This window comes from Homalodisca vitripennis, chromosome 3 (assembly GCF_021130785.1).
Source record: "Homalodisca vitripennis isolate AUS2020 chromosome 3, UT_GWSS_2.1, whole genome shotgun sequence".
Lineage (NCBI taxonomy): Eukaryota > Metazoa > Arthropoda > Insecta > Hemiptera > Cicadellidae > Homalodisca > Homalodisca vitripennis.
In genome coordinates this window covers 8,646,835-8,669,854 of record NC_060209.1, presented here as the reverse complement: position 1 = coordinate 8,669,854, position 23,020 = coordinate 8,646,835, and the positions used below count along the sequence as shown (strand labels likewise).

At 33.5% G+C, this 23,020-nt stretch overlaps 1 protein-coding gene across 1 annotated transcript in view; it reads left to right on the top strand.

Moving 5' to 3' along the window:
- LOC124356570 (vacuolar protein sorting-associated protein 54-like) overlaps positions 1-22,641 on the top strand; it is a 43,718-nt gene extending 21,077 nt beyond the window's left edge. The window contains 9 exon segments of the mRNA XM_046807649.1: positions 236-336; positions 1,299-1,454; positions 1,743-1,899; positions 3,035-3,167; positions 8,622-8,727; positions 9,828-10,090; positions 14,088-14,268; positions 15,744-15,896; positions 17,255-22,641. Of these exon segments, the coding sequence (XP_046663605.1) occupies positions 236-336; positions 1,299-1,454; positions 1,743-1,899; positions 3,035-3,167; positions 8,622-8,727; positions 9,828-10,090; positions 14,088-14,268; positions 15,744-15,896; positions 17,255-17,372 (1,368 nt within the window). The 3' untranslated portion in view covers positions 17,373-22,641.
- Positions 22,642-23,020: the final 379 nt, after the last annotated feature.

Below are 23,020 nucleotides of genomic sequence, written 5' to 3'. Positions count from 1 at the left end.
ACTGTTTCTGAATAGACACAAAAATATAATGGACTTATATACTTATAAACTTAATATTTAAAAAAAGTGACTACTTTTGTTTAAATCTTTGCAAGGTTTTGTTACTGAATAGTTATATTATATTAGCTCAATTCTGAATTTAGAACTTAATAAAATTTAACATTTAAATTTCAGTTCAATATAAGAGTAAAATGGACTTTGTATTTAAACACCAAAAATGGTTTACTTTGAACAGAAAGCTGCTGACATAATGCAACATGCCACTGATGCCAGCACAGGAACTGTCACAACAAACACTGCAACTGAGGAGTCTTCTGCCTCTAACTTGCCTGTAACGTGAGTAACACAGTTTTCATTCCTTTTTCCAGTTTTGTTCAATTTTAAATACTGGAAACTATTGATTATCAGGTCTGATCAATCATTTGTAGCATAACTTTTGTGAGTTGGTGTCTCAATACATACTGATTTATCCAACAAGGTTTTAGAGACAAAAATAGTTTTTATGCTGGACTTACGAAAATTATGAGTGTTCAAAGTAATTCCTTGTATTCAGTTTCTAAGGAAAAGCGGAATCAGCATTATGCATTTTGAGGGTATGTAGCTAAATTCTAATTGTCTTTAGTCTGGCCTCTAAATATTTGTTAAAAGACGATGTAAACTTTCACTTGGTACCCATAAATACAGTTTATTTTTCGCTGTTTTGTAATGGTTGGAGATAGAAAAGAACTTTAAAGTTAATCAGTTTTGTACGGTCTTTATTCAATATAGTGGAAAATGGAAAACCCTACCTCACAATTAAACATTTTTTGTTAATGGATATTTTTATTTCTATAGGCCATGCGTTTTATCATATTAGAAAGTTTGTGTAATGAAGTATCAAAAACAAAATTTATGATGTGGGTTCATATTACAAGGAGTAGTAGTAGTAAAAACAAACAACACTGTATTCTGTACACTTCAGACTGCCATTTTAAAAAGAAAAGATAATTAATTTTGTCTGTACCACAACATTTAGAATGCAAAGACCTTTAAAATAATGTACAACATGATATATGTTAATGTTTGAAAGTTTTGAGATGTGAAAATGGGAGAATTTTTTTTGGAACACCTTGTTTTTTACAGAGTTGAAATTATTTTAAAACAAATTTTTAGGGTTGATGTAGTGGGTAATCTGTTTAAACTAAACCTCTGTGTTTAGTCGTTTGACCACTAGACATTTGAGATGGGTGGTTTGAAACTTCTTTTATCATTCTATCTGTCTTAGCCACTGACATATTACAAGATTTACAATTTTGCAGGGATTATTTTCTGAGCGCAGAAGACCACGCTAAGGTGAGTCACAAGCTCAAGCAGCTGCTAACGTCTACTTGTCAGTACACGCAGGAACGCTGCGCCCAGCTGCTCTCCAGCAAGAGTATCATCTGGCCTGACGAGAAGTGTCCCACCATCACAGAGTTAGTACCACACCTTTTATCCATTTCATAAAACGTGCTGTATAAACACACTTCTGAACCATGCTACAAGAATACATGTAGTTTTTACACATTGGCAGATTAGTGGATGTTGGTTTGATTTGATTACCTTGAATTCTTCAAGTTCAGTTATTTTTACCTCACAGTAACATTGAACTGTTGGAGATTTTTGAAACAAAGATTATAGTTATACTGACACAAGATGTACACTAAGAGGAATCTAACCTTTGTGGTTTGAATCCATTAATAACAATGGCTTGTTGGCAGCAGCAAGGAGAGAGACAGAGACTCGCACTGGCTGGCTGAGAAGGCGACACTGACACAGCTGAGTGAGCTGTACCAACACGTGGAGCTGCTCAGTCGGGAGTGTGAGGCCGTCTGTCCTGAGGCTCCTGCGTCGTACCTGCGGTCTGCCTTCCGCTCTCAGGTCTGCCACCAATTAAATCTCAGTATCTGTATGAAGACACTTTAATCGCAAGGAGCTTTTAATCCTCCAACTGGTGACCAACGGCACAGATGTTCATCAATACCACTTGTGAACTAATAAAGGCGGCACAGCCGTCGGTCAACTTTCCGCTATCATTACGCTAAAACCATTTAAGTTATAAAGACATAACTTGTACTAGTTGAATCCTCTACTCATAAATATCAATTCATTTTATATAGTTTACATTCGTAATATTACTCGTCATCAGCTGATATCGATCCAAATGCTCCACAGCATACAGCTGACGGATATTCAGCAGGTGACGCGCTTGCACGGCCTTTACATTCTTTGCTGCTACTGTTGGTAGGTTGTTATGTAGGCTAGTTGTTTATAATTTATTTTTATGTTATGAAATGGGCGATCCTCGTTGTTCAAATGATATATAATAACTATTGGATAGTGAAAATATTAGTTCTGATGTTGAAAGTGACATATCGGCAAATAAAGTGCATGATGATATTTCTTTGTCAGATTTGTTGTCAGGTAGTCTGGATGATTATAAACCGGTGAAATATGAGTTGGGTTGTGAAAATTGATAGTGACAGCGACAAAAATTCACCATTATCTGATATTTCTCTTGCCCAAAGAATTGATCAAACACCAGTAAGGATGCGTACTGCCGAAAAAAGTAGTATGTACTGTACATTTTTATCAATAAACTTTTTTGCGTTGTAAATAACTTTATGTATATGTTATGAACCTTTTGTTCACTACAAAACTGTGTATATTTTGTACATTTAAAATTATTTTGCTATCTCAAGTCATGTGAAAGTTACTTGGAGTGAAACTTAGAAAACAAAAAATGTACTATACACTATTTTGAATTTATGTACAAATAAAAAAAAAAAATACTGTAGTAAGTGCATATTTTTATTATTTTAAATTTGTTTGTGATTTATAAAAATAACATTTATATATAACTCTTATTACTTACATTAAGCACAAATTTTTTTAGATATGTCTGAAAAATATGCTGTGCAAATACAAAAACCAGTGTATAATTGTGGGAGTTTCTTATTATCAGTCGGAGGGTTGAGAGGTTGCTATCATATTTAAAGCTCTGTTATTTGCGCAGGCGAACCGGTTCATGCAAAGGTTCCACTTTGAGAGGATGACTAAGCTGTCTCTAATTTTGGACAGTGAATCCTGGAGACAGGCAGAAGTTCCGGTGGAGTTTCAGCAACTGCTGGACCAGATATCAGAGACTGGTAAGTTGGGATGAGCTAGTACAAAATTCATGGTTCATGCAGAGATTGCACTTTAAAGAGATAGTCAAGTTGTTACTGATTTTTGGCAGTGATTACCGAAGACAGGAATAGGGATATTTCAGTCTCGTTTAACTAACCTACCTTGTTCATATAGAAGTTTAAATTTAAAGAACCACCAAACTGTTGCTGATCTACTTCTCTGGTCCTGGAAGTAGGCTGAGGTTTTTTGTAGTTTCAGCAATATTACTGAACCAGTGAGTGATAAACAAACGACATTATGACAACACATTATGTGATAGGACAAACATGTACTGGATCATGATAGATTCATTTTTGAAAGAATTTCCAAGCTGTGCTTAACCTGAACATTAAGTTCTAGAGGTGACAGATTGATTGAATTTTTAACATATATGTGTAAATTGATTGTGTATTTTAGAATAATAAAGCACGAAACTGCCTATTACATTGCTTAGCTATTCTAATTGTTGCTGGATGGTTTTACAAAAAATAACTAGCCAAGTTGAGAATAGGTCAGGGATTATTTGAAAGAAACACACAATCAAGGTATCAACAACATTTTGTATGGTATGTTATATAAGATTATGAGGAACTTTGTTGTGAAATGGATGTGAAAAAAGGAATAAAACTTTAATTATGGATACCATGTTCGGAAAGTATCTCCATTTGGATTCTAGTATTTATATTCCTGCTTGAGATAACAATTATGAATGCAGCAACAGTTTTCTTACCATTTTTTACAAAACTGTGCTGACCAGTTGTGTACAGTTCTCGCAACTGTTATATAACATGTGGGTTATTATAAACAGGACTGTACCATGGGCGTTAAGAAGGAGAACTATAAGGCTGGAGGAGTAGGCACCAACCTCCCTTCAAAATCATCATCAGGAGTTCTTCTGCCGCGAGGAAAATAAATGTGTGGTGAGACTGGCCTGAAAGGGAAAACAAAACAAGAAAGATTGTGCGGGAGAAGTTACTCTCCTCACCAAGTAACTGTAGATTTGTTGCTTTTTGAAGGAGCGTCTGATTTCCGACTAAGACTGAAAAGAGAATATCCTAAATACGACCCCATCAGTACCAAAAGACTCATGTCGGACAGTTCATTCATTTCTTATAAATTCAACTGATCATCTAAAAAGGAGGAGGGCATTACAAACGGCTCATTATGGATGAGGCTCTGATGTTGCACGCCGGTGAGATCTTTTTTACTTGTGCACTCGCTGGAATATCTAATGCACTATTAGTTGGAGACAAGCAACAAATCCCATACATAAATAGGACCACTCACGATGTGACCCACCACAATATCCTTGATATGGCCAAAGTTACTCAAATCCTGAGCACATCATACCGCGGCACACTCAGTGTAGCAACTCTTTTATCCTCATACAACGAACATGGAATGATCACTGAGCAGTGCTGTCAAAAAAGAAACAAAAATTTTAAACTTGACTAGTCTGATTGACTTGCAAGCAAACAAAGATAAATATAAATTTCTCGTTTTCAAAACAATCTCTGAAAAAAGGGAGCTGCATGGACTGGGTTTTAATGTGTCAACAATACACGAATTCCAGGGAAAACAAGCACCGCACGTGGTGGTAGTTTCGAACATCAAGAACATCAGAGGATATCTACGAGTCCCTACCACACTGCACTGTTGCGATTTCCAGGCATACAGGAATCATTTGTACACTCGGCAAGTGGGTGAGAATGACTGGTGAGTATACCGATGAAGTTCTCTCAAAACACTCTCTATCTACAGTTCATCCAGAAAAGCAATCTGCCTCATCAGCATTAAATGACTTACTGTCAACCAAGTTAAACAGTTAGCCACTCCTCACGATACCCTTGACTACCAGCCACAAATAAATCAAGATGACTATAGGAACATCTCACCCGGACGGGAAACATTAGAGACCTTGACTTCCTACCCTCATAGCATCACTGTCTTCCCTGAGATTCACAAATATGATGATGGAACAGATATATACCCATCCCTCACTATATTAAGAAGAAATCAGCAGTAACATAAATCTAACACTCAGCCCACAGAAGACCCTGACCGTATCATTACAGTATCAAGTGATGAGATCAACGATATAAAACTTTTAAGGTCACAAACACCTCAAGCAAAGGAGGAGCGATCAAAGAATCCATCGTTCGGGACTCTATAATTTTTTAGGGCAACCTCAAAAGCGAAAGAAACGTTACAGAGAATACCAAACCAGAGTAATCTTAAATACCTCCTTCAAAAAGACTTCTTGACAAATTTCTCAACCTGTTCTTCAATCACCTAAAGCAACAAAATGGTCTAAAACCACAAACACCGGAAACAGCCTAACCATCTTCCATCAAAATATTAACTCTGTAAGGAATAAAACACTAAGATTGGAACACACACTTGAAATTTTAAGACCCCACATACTCATTCTATCTGAACATGGATTAAAAGATAACCAGCTAAAAAACACCAGACTAGCAGGATACAATCTAGTCGGAGGCTTTTCGAGGGAAAACTCTAAGAATGGAGGTGTAGCTATTTATTCAAAGGAAGACCTAAGTAATGTAAACAACATCGAAGAGCACTGCAACCTATCCAGAGAACTGGTGTGTGAACTCCACTCGGTAAAAATTGAATTGAAGAAAAAAACCGTGTGTGTACTTACTAGGCGTCTACAGACCACCTAACAGCAACCTTGAAGAAGCCCTGGACATTTATATCAGAAACTCTGGAGAAAATCCCTACATGGAAAATGTCCCACAATTATAATGGGCGATATAAATGTGGACAAACTGTCAGGAAAACAAGACAACATTAAACTGGGAGTGTATGCTAGTAAAGCCACAACATCAGAAGACTTCAGCTTCCGGCGACAGGAGTTACTCTTGACACTGCAAACATCCATTGATATGATATGTTCTAACTTAAATGATGAAGAAATTATGACAGATGTGATTACTACAGGACTATCGGATCATAAAGCACAGCTCTGTACAGTTAACTTTCAGACCAATACCACCCCATCACCAATTTCAACTACTCAGAAATTACACTCAAGAAAATCTAAACCATCTTAAGAACATATTAGCAAAAGAATCCTGGGATGATGTTTTCAAATCAAACAATGTAGATGAAGCCTATAATTTCTTAAACATCACACTAAGACTTGCCCTGAACGCTGCATGTCCCCAAAAGATGACTAGAACAAAACCAAAAAAGAAACTCACTGCAATATCAAGTGAAGAAATGTTAAACCTTAAAAAAGACTACCTCAAAGCACTACAGGATGAGATACTTTCAAGGTACCGAAGAAGCTAAAGCACGAACTGCTGCCAAAAGAAAAATTATGATCTGAAACTAAAAACAGACAAAGAGAGAGGCCACAGCTGATTATATCAACAAGGCTGCCAATAAACAGAAAGCACTCTGGAGAGTGATCGATTATGAAAGATGTAAACCCTCATACCAAACAAATCAGATCACACTTGAAGTAAACAATCAAGTAATACAAGATCCCTTCCTCGTAGCACAGTATATTAACGAATATTTTTGTCTCAATCGCTGAAAAAAACACTCAAAGAGGCAGGACAATCTACAAAACTGAATAACGCAGAACCTGTAACCCATAATGGTGTTACATGATCTCATCCTCCTCCCAACAACAACACTGGAAGTCACAAACACCATTTCTTCCATACAATCAAAACCATCATCAGGAGTAGATGAAATCTCTTCAGTTCTTCTCAAACACTGCAAGGAAGAACTAGCACCTCCCCTTGTTTCTGTTATAAATCAATCATTTCTGCAAGGCTGTTTTCCAAAAGCGCTAAAACTGGCAAAAGTTTATCCAAAACTAAAAAAAAGAACCCATCCACTTTAATAGATAACTACAGACCAATATCCCTTATCTCTACCATCTCAAAAGTAATTGAGAAAATTGTACTTTCCCGTCTCATGAACCACCTTTCAACTCATAACCTCCCTTACAACCCAGCAACATGGTTTCCTAAGGGGCAAATCAACAGCCTCAGCTCTCATAAGCTTCACTGAGAATATACTGGAGCTATTGGAAGAAGGGAATTCCACCAGTGCCTTCTTCTTAGACTTCAGCAAAGCTTTTGATTGCTTGGACCACGCACTTCTTCTACAGAAAATGGAGAAAATGGGTGTGACAGGGAAAACTATGAAATGGATGACCAGCTACCTGAAGGAGCGTTCACAAATAGTAGAAATCTCATACACAAGAAACAATACAATCTACAAGGTCTCATCTACTCCACTATCGATCAATAGAAGGGTCCCACAGGGCTCGGTTACTTGGCCCTGTACTGTTTATCCTCTTCACAAACGACCCTACCGAAAGAGCTTCAAGACTACAGCCGGGTGATGATGTACGCAGACGATACTGCTCTAATTGTAGCCGACAAAACAACCTTCGGAGCTTGAGGTGTCATCTTTTATTGCCCTGAGTATGGCAAAACAACACTGCCATCAGAATGAGCTTGTGCTAAACTCAAGTAAAACACAGCAAATAAATTTTGGGCTGAAAACTATAAAAACCTCCCAGTCTTCCAGAAGTGGAACTTACAACTGAAGCAAAATACCTTGGGATTATTATTGACAGTAAACTAACCTGGACCTCACACATAAATCAACTATGTAAAAGACTTAACAGCAGTTTATATGTTATAAAAAGGCTAAAAAACTACTTGCAACCTGGGACACAGCCAAAAACGGCATACTTCTCGCTGTTCGAGTCACATTTACGATTATGGTGTGACAGTGTGGGGCAACTCCTCAATAACAAATCAGCAAAGAGTATTAGTTGTACAGAAAAAAGCAGTGAGAACATTAGCAAACCTAAATGCTTTGGACTCCCTGTCGATCAGCTTTCAAAGATCTAAACATACTGACAGTTGTGTCCTTGTTCATTTTGGAAGTAATCTGCTATTGCTGTCTCGCAAAATCTTACAAGACTGGGAGAGACACACAACTATAACACCAGAAATGCAAACGACTTCACGCTGCCCAACCATCACCTTACAAAGTTACGAGAGGCAGCCAAGCTACATGGGACGATAACTCTTCAACCTCCTACCTGACCATCTAAAGAAAAGCAGTAAAGTGAAGAACTTCAAATCTCAACTGAAAATATGGCTCATCAAACAGACATTTTATCAATTGACAAATTTATGACCTGGAACAACTAAAAAATCATTTTTTCTTTTTCTATCTCTGTATTGTTATTATTATTGTTATTGTTATTGCATAGCTTAGCATACTGTGACGCCTATTCTGTACTCTATGTCCATGAGTAAAGAATGTTGTATTGTATTGTATTGCTCTCCATAAATTAGGCTCTTACATTGAAATGTAGAAAAATCAGTAAAACTACACTTAGTAATATTTACACTTAGACTCTTTTATATTTGCAGGTAAATTCTCATTATCAAGAGATAAGACTGATAAATTGAACTCCGGGAGAGATCGGAAGCCTGCCAGCTTTCTCTTTGTTGAAGGGGACAAGTTCGCTGTTGTTGGGTAAGTTGTCCCAATGCAATAGCAGACCCATGTAACCCATTACAGTGCTCAAATAATAAGTTTCTGCGAGCTAGGAAGGACACGACAAATCAAGTCTTGTCATCAACTTTAACATTGACTTTCCAATGAATTATTTTTTTTGTGCTCTATGAATAAAAACATCACATGTTAAAATCTCATATGATTGTACTCAGTTTGTTTACAATTTGATTTATTTTGTTACTTTATCGTTGCCATCATGGTTACCCATGAGACCAATGTAAAAATATTCACTAACAACCAAACATCAACAAACCGTTGCCTATGCAACAAAGCTTCATGCAAAATTTTACGTCTGTAGATCATTTTGCTTCCCCAAGATATCGTGGGGACAGACAGACAGAAATGAAATTTTTCAACCTCTCGAAGGATAAGCTTCGCTAACACTCAGCCAATTACTAAATGTAAATCGTAATATATTTAGAACACAGTTTATAATAAATCAGTCCTTTCCCTATAATTTTCTAAATTTCTTTGAATATTGTACCAAACAATCAATGTTTTTTGTCAAGTTATAAATAGTTTGCTTTAAGTAGTTGATATTTTTGGCTGCCATCTTGGGTTTTGGAAAAAAAAATTGTAAATGTGTTGTGGCGTAGCATTCTTACTACTTTTTTGTGGTAAACACATTTCACTAATTGTTTTAGTTCTTTTGTTGGTCTCAAGTTAAAAATAAAAGTTAATTCAAAGCAAATGTTGCTGTGTGTTATTATTTTTGAGGTATTTTTATAAAGTGAATTTGAATGAAATTTTATGTACAATTTACAGTAGAATGACTCAGTTCGGTACTGAGCATTTTCAGAAACACTCAATCAAATTAAAGTGCTATAAAATTATTTTTGTAATCACGATTATTACTATTTTTCCCACTTGTTGGACTTAAGCGTGGAGGGGGGAGGGGAGCTGAGTTAAAATAGTGCACGTTCAAATCTGTCTGTGACTGTGCACTTTATATCAATACTGTACCAAGAGTATCCTCCTCTCCTCCTCCTTGTTCTCTTTGATGAGTCTCACACATCCGGCCATGAAGCCACTAAGCCACTCTATCATGTTTGCTGCAGCACTGTGCTGATATTGGTGAACATAGTGGCCGAGTACTGTGTCAGGGCCGAGGATATGAGTCTCTCCGCAGCCAATCTGTTGGGCTACCTGGTCGAGCTGCTCAACACCTTCAACTCCCGCAGTTTCAAGCTGGTGCTGGGCGCCGAGGCCGTGTCGGAGAAGACTGGGCTCAAGATGATCACCACAGCCAACCTAGCTCTGGTGTTGCGGGCTCTGCAGCTGCTGCTCTGGCTCGTACCCTACATCAGGCTGCACTTCCAAGGTGAGCCAGCAACTGTTCACGAGAATTGTAACAAGAGTGATTATCACATTTTATTTTACACTTTGGTGCAGCAAACAAATTAGTGAATGAAACTGCTATTAGTACTGGACTATAGCAATCCATAAGTGAACGTGTAATACTTTTGTAAAAAAACATTTTTGAAACATCAGTTTTAAAGCAAAAAATTATTTTATTAATTTCATAGTGTTATAATTCTAGTTTCCAATAATTCTTGGATAAGCAGATAATTGTAATAACACTCAAAGGGTGTGCAAAAGGTCTTTGTTAAGTTTCCCATAAATTGGGAAAACACTTCACTACTTGAAAATATATGATATTCTGGTTAACCCTGCATCTGGCAGTTGAAATTCCTACTACACACCATTACATAAGGATCCTATTCCATTAAGCATCACTATTTTGCTAGTTGTGCACACCTTCATTCAAACCTTTGTAGAATATTTATTATTGAGGTAAAGTACACACTATTATATATTTCATTTTTCAATATGAAACAAGGCACATTTGCATGCAGTTGGATTACATTTTTACTTAAATTTAGGTGTTTTTTATTATATGTGAAAAAATGAAAAGTAAAACAAAAATAATCCAAAAGTAAAGCCTTATAAAATATAGAAATATTTTTTATTACTTTGAAAAAATATACAAAATGTCTTAAAAATGGTTTTTTTTTTACAAAACATCAAAAAATTCCACTTTCACCAAAATTTGTAAATTGTTTTTGGTAAATATAAAATGTGTTTTGACAAAAAAATGACATTCAAATTCCATCATTTGTAGATATTTTCTGTATGCTTATTATATTTTTGAAACCTTTTCTATGTTGTAGAGAATAAAAGTTCTGAAAAATAAAAATATATATTTTGATTTTTTTAATACTTTTATATCCAAAAATGTTTGTTTACAAATCCTAAGAAAGTGTTATTTCAAGAAATAAAAGTTGTAAAAAACACGTAATATACTGTCAGAAAATAACTTTTAAGCATTATTTTTTACTTTTTGAAGTAAATTTATATTATAATAAAACTCATAGGGTTCAATAAATAAAAAATAATAAAATAAACATTATTTATAATCTAGGTGTAGGTCTAGGTATAACATTTTCTATCCCACAATTTTGTCTAAGAACCTGTGAATGTCACCAAATTATTGTACAACAAATGAATCACAAAAAAACCATTGATCAAGGAATATTTATAGCTACAAGTTTAGAATTGACAAATAAAAGTTTAGAATACATAATGAGTAATGCCGGTGCATCAATCAATATGGCGGCTATAGTCCTCTCGAAATTATAAAGTTATAAGTTCTCGATCATAAAATTAAACACTTATAATAAATTTACTTATTTCTTGAAGATATCTAAACCACTTAATGGCACATTTCACAAGGAAAAGTTTGTTGTTTGATACTAACACAACTCTAATAATATTACAATTTTGAAACAACAAAATACTAGTGAATACTAGTTGTTTAACATTACAGAAATGTCACAAACAATGTTCAATGCTTCGAAGGTATATCTTTACAACATATATCAACGAATAGATGTTTGAAGCAGATGATCTTGTTGAGAAATAAGTTCTGAACGCAGTGTGGTAGCCAAACTAATGCCTAAACGAAGTTTCCTAGTTCATGTTTTCTAATCCTATCACTATTAGGCCTATCACATGTTGTGGTTTTGTTGATCTGTAAACAGTGAGGATTTGATGGTGAGGTAGGCCCTATGTTCCACTATTTATCTCTTGACAGGCTCCAAAAAAGGCTCTAGAGGGAGGCCTTTGCAGGAGAGTACCTAAATTATACTCACGTAGGTCCCAGCAGGCCAGATATCAGGATCAAAAACTTTCTTCCATAGACACAGGGGGAACTCCAATTTTGAAAGAGCTATAACCTGGATACCTAATTTTGTATCTTCAAAGTTGCCAGGTTCACAGTCTTGAACCTGTATTTCATAGTCTTTCACAGTCTGTATGTATTTCACAGTCTTGAAATACATGTTTTGAAATTTTACACAGCATCTTCGGCAAATCTAGAAGCAAAAATGTATCTATGTTTTTCAACAACTATTAGTTTTATTATTATCCACGAATGCACAGCCTGTCAAGAAATTAGGCCTTCTACCAGAGTAAAAACTACATTCTTTTTGTATACATTTATGTTTCTTATACATAACCTTGGAGAATAGATTTTTTCACATTCCACTTCCATTCCTATGTTGTCTGGTTCATATACCGGTGTTCCACGATGATTACCACACACACAGTAGAGCTTGCATTTTTTGAAGTTGTGTTGGGCACATCAGTTTTTACATGCAGCCCATGTTCTTCTCTTTATTTTCATGGCCTATGCCATCATTGATCTCTTCTTCATCGGGTCTTTTTGTGCGGTACATTTACCAGTTGTCGACTGAAAACTGTCACATTTAAAATTTGAATTTTCACCCCTGGCATATGATTAATCAATTTTCTAGCACACTCAAAATGGAAACTGTTTTGCACAAACGCTTTCACACAAAAGTCCATCAAAACTGTTTGTAACCTTTTTCGGACAAGCTCCCACTTATCGGATTCTTGTTAGTAGGCGCCATTTTGAAACATTCCTATGTACCTCATTACTATTGTAGTGTTTTGATTTACTAGGTTGTTAGTGCAGAAAAAATATTAATACTTTTTAAATCCTGGTAGTAAAGTAAAGACTACCAAAGCAGATTTTTCCAAGCTAGATGTACATGTACCATCACAGCCAGAGAGGTGTTCAGTTACAATGGAGAAGGATCATAATAAAGTGCGTAATTGTACCTGCAAGAAACTAACATAACACATATATTGACATAACTAACAACATTATTGTTTAAATAGTTATACTGTGTCTTTATATTTCCCTCCCAATCCCTTAAGTTGTAATCTTTCAACTAGTAATATGAAAACTACAAGTGAATGATTTCTTAGAGAAATAATATCAGTTGATAGCCTAGCTGTGACTAATCTATCCAAATTGCCCCTCCCCCACCCTTACCCCATGTGTGACGTTGAAATCATGGGCACAGTTGGTCTGTAGTGATGTGGAGTGTTGATAACTGATTAGTACTCTGGATGGAAGATGTATAAATTTATTGGTGATAATAAACTTGAAAATATGATAGTTTGACATTAGGAAGGAGGGAAACTTGACAAATGGGAATAATAATTAAAATAATTATTAATGTTGAAATGTACTAAAATCAGTATCAGTGAGATAAAAAACAATTGATTAAAAATTACTATCAAAGTATGTTTTCCATTTTGTTGTTCTCCAAGTAATCTAAAGCTGTGATTATACTTAGGTCCAGTAATTGGATTGGGTAATTGGTTTTATAGTGATGTGTAGCCTATTGTTGATTATTTTTTCTGTTTTTTTTCTTAGAGTATAACATGATCATAATTGACCAATTGTTTTTTCATGATCTACAATGCTGTGTAAAAGTTTAATATACATAATAAAAATAAATCTGAATTAATTACATTTTGCTTCTTTGTGAAGGAATTTTGCTATGTTGCATTGAATCATAGCACTTTTCTGCATCAAAAGCACAAGTGACTTGTATTTAAATGAAGAAAACGATAGAACTTTTCTTTTAGTTTTACAATTATTCTCTTCTTTGTTTAAGAAAGAAGTAAATTTCCTTTTAGTTATTTTTAATTATTAGAAGCCTAGAGGACATAATATTTTAATTTAATTAAAAACATAAACACGATGTACACAACTCAGTATACAATGTAACAACACATTGAGGACAACTTAAAGATAGTATACATTAATATTTGTGTGATCCAACTTGTTGATCCAAACTCCGAATTATGGTTGGTTCTATTATAAATTTGAACTTTATATCACAGAACCGTAACATTTCCTCAATGTCAATGACTTTTGAAACAGTTAAGTTATTACCTCAGAAGTGCTGTTATAGTGGTAACACTGTGAGTGTGTGTGGCAGCCCTGCTACCTGAGAGTGCCAAGATGACCCAGTTGGAGGCAGTGACAGTCCGGATCAAGACCCACGTGAAGGACGTGCAGGCCAAGCTGCTCTCCATCATGGAGCCGCTGGTAGCCAACGAGCTGCACCACTGGGAGGCTCGCCCACCTGTGCCCTCCAGACCCTTCCAGAACATCTGCAAGTACGTGCCAGTGCATGCATTATAAATACAATCATTGATCCTTGCAAGTTGTATGTCTGATTCCGATTTGGTTGTGGTTGCACAGTATACTTACCAGAAAATGCCTGCTAGATAACAATTAATTGTCACGTTATTTATTTTTTATTACTTTGTTTCACATCTGAACATCGCTTCAATCACAGAAAATCTATATCGGCTGTTTTTCATTCTTTTGGATTCTAAAGTTATTATGCATCTAACCTTTTGCATGCCGCTTTATAAATCCATTTATTTCCCTATAAAGCCAAGAAATCTTTAAAATATACTTTTCTTTAAGTTGAAAGGTAATTTTTTATTATAACACGCTGTAAGAGGTAAACACAATAAAATATAACACAGGGTATTTTAGTTCAAATTAGCATATTTATTGATAAAAATCTAAATATAACTATTTACCATACTGTTAATTTGGTCTTTTTTGGTGTTAATTCATGGTACAATATAATAAAACTGAAAAATTATATAAACTACTAATTATTAGAGCATTTTGTTATTTAAATTTCAGTAGATAACAAAAGCGGAGGTCTATCATTGTATATTATCATCTGGGCAGACAGTGGATATATTTGGTTATGGCTCTGTAGGATGTACAGAAGAGAGGAGCAGGTAGACTGAGCTAGACAAAGGGTGATCCCCCTCCCCCTGCTCAGGGTTCAAAGGCCTTTTATGAATTAAAAAACTCCAAAAGACAATGTGTAATGTTGGATATAATTGGGTTTGGCGTTTTGGTCAAAGTCTACCATTCTATTATATCCACCTATGGCGTGGGAAGGGTTAAATAGTGATTTATATAGTGATGAATTTAACTATGAGTAAAGCATAAAAGATAAATGAACATCTGTCAGATAGTGAAGTGATTAGATCTAGGTTTAATCACCGGTTCAGGTGTAATCTTCAGCTTGCACAATATTTTTTCCCATATCTTTTTAAAATACAAAACTTGTTAGTATGAATATAATTTTATCTATACCTTACACTCAAAAATCACTTGAACAAAAGTAGGCTGTTAAAAAACTTTACATGAAATCTATCAAATGAAAATTAGTGTTCTACCTAAACAAAATTGGGTACTTGGAAACATTTTGAATTTATGTTTCTGATTTTGACTTTTGATAGCTTAAAACAGAGTTTGGATTTATTTTAAACTAAGGAGTTTAATTTTGTCATTTCTTCAGATTGTCAGCACGTATTCACCACAAATTTCTGTGGTATTTTGAAAAATATTGATAATGATAATGTATTGTGACATAATATTTCAGTGACCAGAGTTGATAATATTGTAATGTCCAGTACAATCCTCAACTCTCAATTAATTGTGTAAAAAACCACTTAATGAATTCTGACTGTTATCTTTTTCTGGGAATAAAAACCAACAAATAAACTATATGATCTCCCTCCGTCCATGTCAAGCTTTACAAATTGAATGTGCTTGTCAGGAGACTGATGAAGCTGAACGAGGCAGTATCCGGGATCCTGCCGGAAGTCCAGACCCAGGAGCTGTTCCGAGCCATCAACTGTGCCTTCAAGGACCTTCTGAGAGACCAGCTGAACCGACTTGGTATTGTCAACAACGGGGGACCCCAGCATGGGTCAGTGCTTCTCTTTGTTTATTTTACTCTATTTTTGTTCAAGTCCTCTATTTTACCACATAAAGTTTTTGGGACTTATAATAGATCAAAATTTAGCTCGGGAAAAACATGTAAATCATGTTGCTAATAAGATGTCTACTGGTCTATTGCATTGCGACAAATGGCAAAAATTGGTAATTTAAATACACTGAAAATAATGTATTTCTCATTGATCCATTCACATTTAGCTTACAGAATAAGCATTTAAGGAGCAACAACGATGAGCAATTTAGGTAGGCTGTTGGTACTACAAAAAAAATCTTTTGAGAGTCATGAAACATCTGAGATATACAGATTCTGTTAAACACATTTTTTCTGAACTTTGAATTCTGACAGTATATGGTTTACACATATTTGAATGAATAATTTATGTAAAACAATTTTTTGATCCTATACTAAAAAATAATGAACATACTGTAACATATAATACCCGTTTTAATAGACATATCGATCAACACAATGTCAAATTTTACAAAAAGAAAACATATTACAGAGGTGTGAGATATTTACATAATTTGTCAACAAAATTTATAATGGAAACAGATCTGTTAAAATTTAAAAAAACAAGTAAAGGATTATTTAATCTAATTTGTCACTATATTCGTTTGAGGAATATTTCAATACAAAAACCAATTAATTCATTTAAAGAAAAATTGAAGATAAATTGTTAAGATGTAAGTTTTATCATTTAAATGAACTAATGTTACCATTTTTTATTTATATTTTAATATTAATATTAGTATTTAGTTTTATTGCAGTGACGTGATTCTTTGTACCTTGTACATATTAATGAATAAAGTGGTTTGACTATGAGTATGACTCGTTGAGTTTTAAAAGTTATAAATAAAAATTTGTGCAAAAGGCCAAAATATATTTTGGATACAGTGCGAGAAGTTCTGTAGTTGTTTGGCAGAAATGGACCGGTTTATAAATAACGCATTAATTTTTGTCTTTGTTTTCAATTCGAAATACAGAAATAGGTGTATAAAATAAATAATAAACAGCATTCAAGATCAAATAGAAATATTGTTTATTACATTGTAGGCTTAGGAGAGATCGTATAAATATTATATTATTTAATTAAAAGATTACATTAATGAAAAATTAAACTGTCCAGTGACAAAATAATGCCATTTTACTATTACTCATTACAAAGTAATAAATAGGCTTACTGAAACTTAAACCCTAAAAGTGGCAATCAACAGAATCCATTGATTGGTTGAAACGAACTGTGGCTCAGAACACATGTATGGTGAATAGTATGTATGAAAATGTGTAATGATTTTAAGACATTCTCTGAGAGCTAGCATATTTTTCAGGTTGGTCACTCAAGAACTGACATTTTACCTGGAGGACCTAAAAAGGTTAAAAGCGTTACCTGAAGAAGAACTTTGTATAGAAGCAATGGCCGATATCTGGCAGCCGAAGTTGAGATAAACATTCCATTACCTAGTCTTAGGTTTAGAAAACACCAACAAACCTTAAGTTTGTTTTCCTGAGTTACCAGTTTTGTTATTTTTCTTGGTAGTCACAAGAAGATTTTGTTTTGTTGAATTTTTACATAACTAGTTCTTTTTGCAGGTCTATCCGTCAGTTAGGTTTCTCAATTTTATGACTGTAGAGATGCATTGCAATGCAGTGTTGTAAAGGTTTTGCATTTAGAATAATTAGCATTAGCATTCATATTCTTGTAATTTTAGTTATTATAAGGTCATGTATAATACCACAGTTCTGAATAGTTTACTTGTTTTTTTATTGTAGAGACTGTTTATATGTTGGACATTGCTCATTTTAGTTGTTCAGTTATTAAGTACTATGTAAAGTAAAAATATAGTTGACATCAAAAGCAAAGTCTAAATTGTTTCTTGTAAAATGTTAAAGAGGGTATTTTAAGCTGTTTTATGATAATAGGTATCACAAGAAAGACAGAGAGTCAGTTAGTAATAATTCAATTTGTTCGTAAGTATCGAATAAGACTAGGTCTGGTAAAAACTATTGTTCCGATCGGTATATAGAGTTAAAAGCTTCAAAATAGTTTCCTTAAGCATTGAGTTAGCTGCCACAGCCTCTGTCAGAGACTCTATGGCAACTTCACCATTTGGTTGAGAACATATTTGAAACAGTGATCTTTCAGATTTCTCTTGAACTTTGAGAACGGAAAGAGTCTGCTAGGTTCATGTAAAGTAGCTGCTGCAAGGTTGTAATAAACGCTATCTGGACCGGGAAGTCAAAATGAAAGTGGCGTAAGTTTTTGCGTAATTTCATAGTGGAGTTTCCGACAATCAGCAATATCTGGTTATTCCCGTTTGGTGGCAACCAATAACCGATCAGCTGTTTTCCACAAATAGACTCCAAGGATATTTTAAGCACTTCAGTTATTTTTTCTATCGTGAAATACTTTCTGAAAATGATTGTATTGGAATCGAGTGAAAAGGACCGTAATACAAAGGATAGTCAATAAATTTCAAACGTTTCTGCAATTAACTCACCTTTTGTGAAAACTGTTCACATTTTAAGTTTCAGAGTTCATTTCTTTTTCAAAAAGTAAGCAACTGTATTAAAATTAGAGTGGCTTATCTCGTTGTTGTTGTGTTTGTGTAATTCAGTTCAATTATAAATTTAATTGAGCTGGAATTTAGAATAGTTAGCCTTGAAGAAACCTTAATGATCACTGATTAGCAAGATGACCCAGTGTAAGTATTGAACTAGAAACAAGTGTTTTAAATGTTTGATGTGCTGGAGTATTTGGAATATCAGCTGGGATTATGTTTTAGTTATAAAACAATATAGTTTGTATACAAATATACCCAAGAAATGTGGAAGAGTTTTATCAAAATGTTTAAAAGTATTTGTTTATTTATTTCGAAGTTGCACATTACATCACAATTAGCACATTAAATGTACTTAAAAACTAAATAAAACAATTAATAATGAATATTGTACCACAACGACACTAGCGAGAAAATGACAGTTACATATACCAGGTCAATTAAAGGATGAATGATAAAAATGAATAAAAATGATAAAAAGGCCAACAGTTGACATTAGATTAAACAATATGAAAAAGACAAATTTAAATAAAAAGATAAAATTGTTAAACCCATTAAAACATTGAGAAAATATACATTATAAACTCAAAGCAATAGCTGAAACCCACAGCAGCAAAATCTAAGACAAAATAAACAAATTTAACAAACACAAGACTGATATGTTTACAAATCAAGAATTTAAACCTTAAAACAGCTTAATATCAAGTTTTAGCGTCTGTATAAAATTTCAAAAACTCTTGTATTGTGTAGAAGATTTCTCCAAATAGCCATTTTTTAAGAAACCCTTTTAAAACATTGTTTACTATTAAAATATTTTTTCAATAGCCAAAGGTAACTTACTGAAAATTAAAAATTTTTAATATTGGTGTGTATGTTCCTACAATGTTTCTATGTGCATCAGATTTGATTATGTCTTTATTTCTAGCATTATACAGTGTTGGAGAAACAATAAATAATGTAATTTAAATACTCCATTATGATATTATTTAAATGATTTAAGTATTACAAAGTACCGAGTGTTTGTATGAGTACTTTCTATGTTTGGAATATTTCTTTGTGGAGAAACATTAGGGAGTAAGTGACTTTTTATATATTTTCAAAACTACATGGAAAACACGGTATACCAAATATAGTATAAATCAAATATTTAGGAGATATATAGAAATATAAAACTTGTGTTGCCTACAAAATTTGAAGAAAATGTAAAGGATTTATTCCAGAAATGTTCAATTGTAAAGAAATATTTATGTATTAACGTCAAAGTAATATACTGTGGACAATCTTTGCAGACGGTTCGTATATAGGATCAATTTTAATATTCTCAATTTAAATTTTATTTTAAGATCAGTTGACTGTAATAGGCCAGTTACTTTATCCCGCTCCAAACGACTCAAATCAATTAGTAAGTTGAACTGTATTCTATATTAATTACAATATACAGTAATATGAATTTTATTAAATTGTAATTTCAATAGCCGGAATTGAAAATTAAACTAACCACCCCAACCAGAATCCTCAGGAGAAGCTTTCCTCCACTCTCTCCAGAAGCCCTTTATCCCTTTGCATCTCTATCTGGAGCTGGAGATTATCAACTTTGATCTCAACGGTGGATTTGAGGACTCATTGGTTCTGTTTCAACAATAAAGTACTGCTTTTCATCCCAACCTACAAAATACAGTTTTTAAATTACCAACCCTCTGGTGTTGGAGACTGTAAACTGTAAATAAACTGAACCATTTTGTCTGGTTACTGACACTGGAAATACTGAAAAAGATAGACATTTTTATTTAAGAGTGGGAGGGGGAGCGAGAGGAACACACCAGCAGGTTTTGAGACATTGAGTAAATCCCAAAAAATAAATTAATAATACTCAGTTGTTACAGAATCTACCTAATTCTTCCAATGGAGCCAGAACTATTTTCTGGTTCATCCAAAAGCACAACAAGTTTATTAGACAGCTGGATCTGCATGGAATTTTATGGCACAAATGAAAGGTGTTTGGATACAAAAAATAATAATGATTATTGTCATCAATCATCATTATATATGTGTAAGTATTGAATGTTGCATACAATTATTATTAAAACATGTTGATCGACAAATTATCATTACTAAGAAATGAAAAGAATGCCTTAGTTATGTATTTTAGATAATCAGTGTGTGCTTTTTTGGTAAACGCTCAACTGTTATGTTAAATGTCTTGTGTGTCTTTTGGAGTGTAGGCGTTATGTAAGGCAATAGCATGATATGAAAAACTGGCAAAATTAAGACAAGAAAGTTCATGTAGAAGGAATCTTTTGATTATCTTTATAATTTGTTCGAATTTTGTTGATTGTTTTTCTAGTTTTAAAATACGTATGAGGTAATTTATATCTGATGTCTATTATGTGATTTTATATTTTGACAATACTTGACCAAAATATAAGAATGTGGTTGTAAAACAAGTGTTGTAAGAGTTTTAATAACATACTGTGCAGTACAGATTATTTTATATTATGTGTTTGGTGGCTCAGTGAGTGATTATAATAATACAGTACAGTCACATTTATCTGACGGTTTGGTAAAAACATTTGATTACATAACTTCATATAGATTGGTTAAAAAATATTTATCTATGTATTTACAAATTAATAATGTACAATAGAACCCCTTATATCCGACTGAAGGACAGGGCTTTTTTGGCAAAACACAGGAGGAGAAAAAACCCTTTTACCAGCAAAAAAGTGTATTTATTTGGAGAAAAACAGTAATATAACAGTATCGTTCCAATGTTATTGTTCTTTTCCAATCACTTCCGCCCTCGTGGTGCCTGTGTTGTCATCTGAATTGTTTTTAATAACAGTTATAATATTATCCAATTATCTATTAACTAACAAGATATTATCTTGTTTAGTTTCTAGTGTACTGTTATTGCGTTTGTTTAAAAATAGTAAAAACAAGGTTTTTGTAACAGCGTTTTTGTATTGTTTAATTTCTAAATCATGGCCAACTTTAAATCAAGAACATGTTTAAGATAACGTGTTTCAGGTCGGAATGTTGACTTTCTGCATGTTGTATAAAAATCCTATAAATTTATCATGAATTAATTAAGAGAATAAAGTTTTGTTTCTTAAAGGCAAATTTAAGTTCTAATAAAGGGGTACATTTTTTAAAAATAAATACTAAACTGATTACGGTTCTACAATGCTTTGTATTATATAAAAAAGATGTGTAATTTTAATATCCACACAAATTATTACTTTTTGTTATAATAAATGCTATAGCATTTAAAAAAACGTTATTTGGTGAAAAACGTTATATTATAAAGGCATCATGTTAATTATGAAAACAAAAAGAACTGTCAGTGTATTGGGGTGCTCTCTGTGAAGGTCTAACAGAAGTATTTGTATGCCAAACAATAAAATGGTTGGCCAATGTAAGTGGCGCATCTGGTTTTTTATCGGTTAACAATAACAGCACACGTATGACAGTAGCTCCGGCTGTACATGAGCAGTGAGTGCAGTTGCAATCGTTACCCCCCCCACCCCCTCCACTTCAAAGACTCAAACAAAGATGAAAAAAATGAGTATCCAGAGAATATTCTCCTGTGTTCTGTTGAACATTTCTTATCTATTCATTCTGAAAATTTACTTTATTCACAAGCTGCTTTTCAGTACAAATCTATCATGATGAATATATTAATTTTTTGGTTAAGATTAATGATTAACTTTGTCTTGTTGTATAATATTTACAAATGAACATCTATATTTTTAATAATTGTTAGCTATTTATATATTTTCACATTCTTTTCACAAATAAAACCTTTTGATATTATGATTTTATTTGTACTCCCTGTTGCCTGATGCCATACCTAGATCAGATAAGTGAGACTGTACTGTAATAATATTAATAATAATGTACACTTTTTCAATGTTTTAATAATATTTTAACTCAAGTTTTTATGCCTTAATGTTAAGTGCTGTCGAACTGAATTTAAACAAATGTACTATATAAGATTATTACTTGTTATAGAATATACTAGATAATATTTATTTGTAAATAATAAAAGGTAATATTACAAGAAAATGTAAGATTTTTATAGTAACTATTAACCGAGGATGCTGTTGTATATATTATATACAAAGATCTATTTATAAAATAAAGAACACTGCTCACTATGTGTTGTCTTTTTTATTTAGAAACTGTACCCTTTTAATTGAGTCAAGTAAGCTTTTCCTTGAAATGTTTAAAGCGTACGTCAAAGGACTAATATTTCAACAGATATGTTGAAGTATAGTCGTGTAGACAATGTCCAGCTGACCTTCGGCTCTTTGGAAAATAACCAAAGTTTTTAATTTTCCACACTACTCATTTAATGTTTGGATGGTGGTGGTGTTGAAAGTGACTTCCCTTTTATTCACTATCTTTTACTAAAAACGCACAATAAATATTACAAAAGTATTAGAGAATCGTGAAATATGGGATACACTTAAAAAAGACTGAAAACAAGTTGATCAAGTTTGCTGGAGATTGAGAAGTCATATTATTGATGTTTTT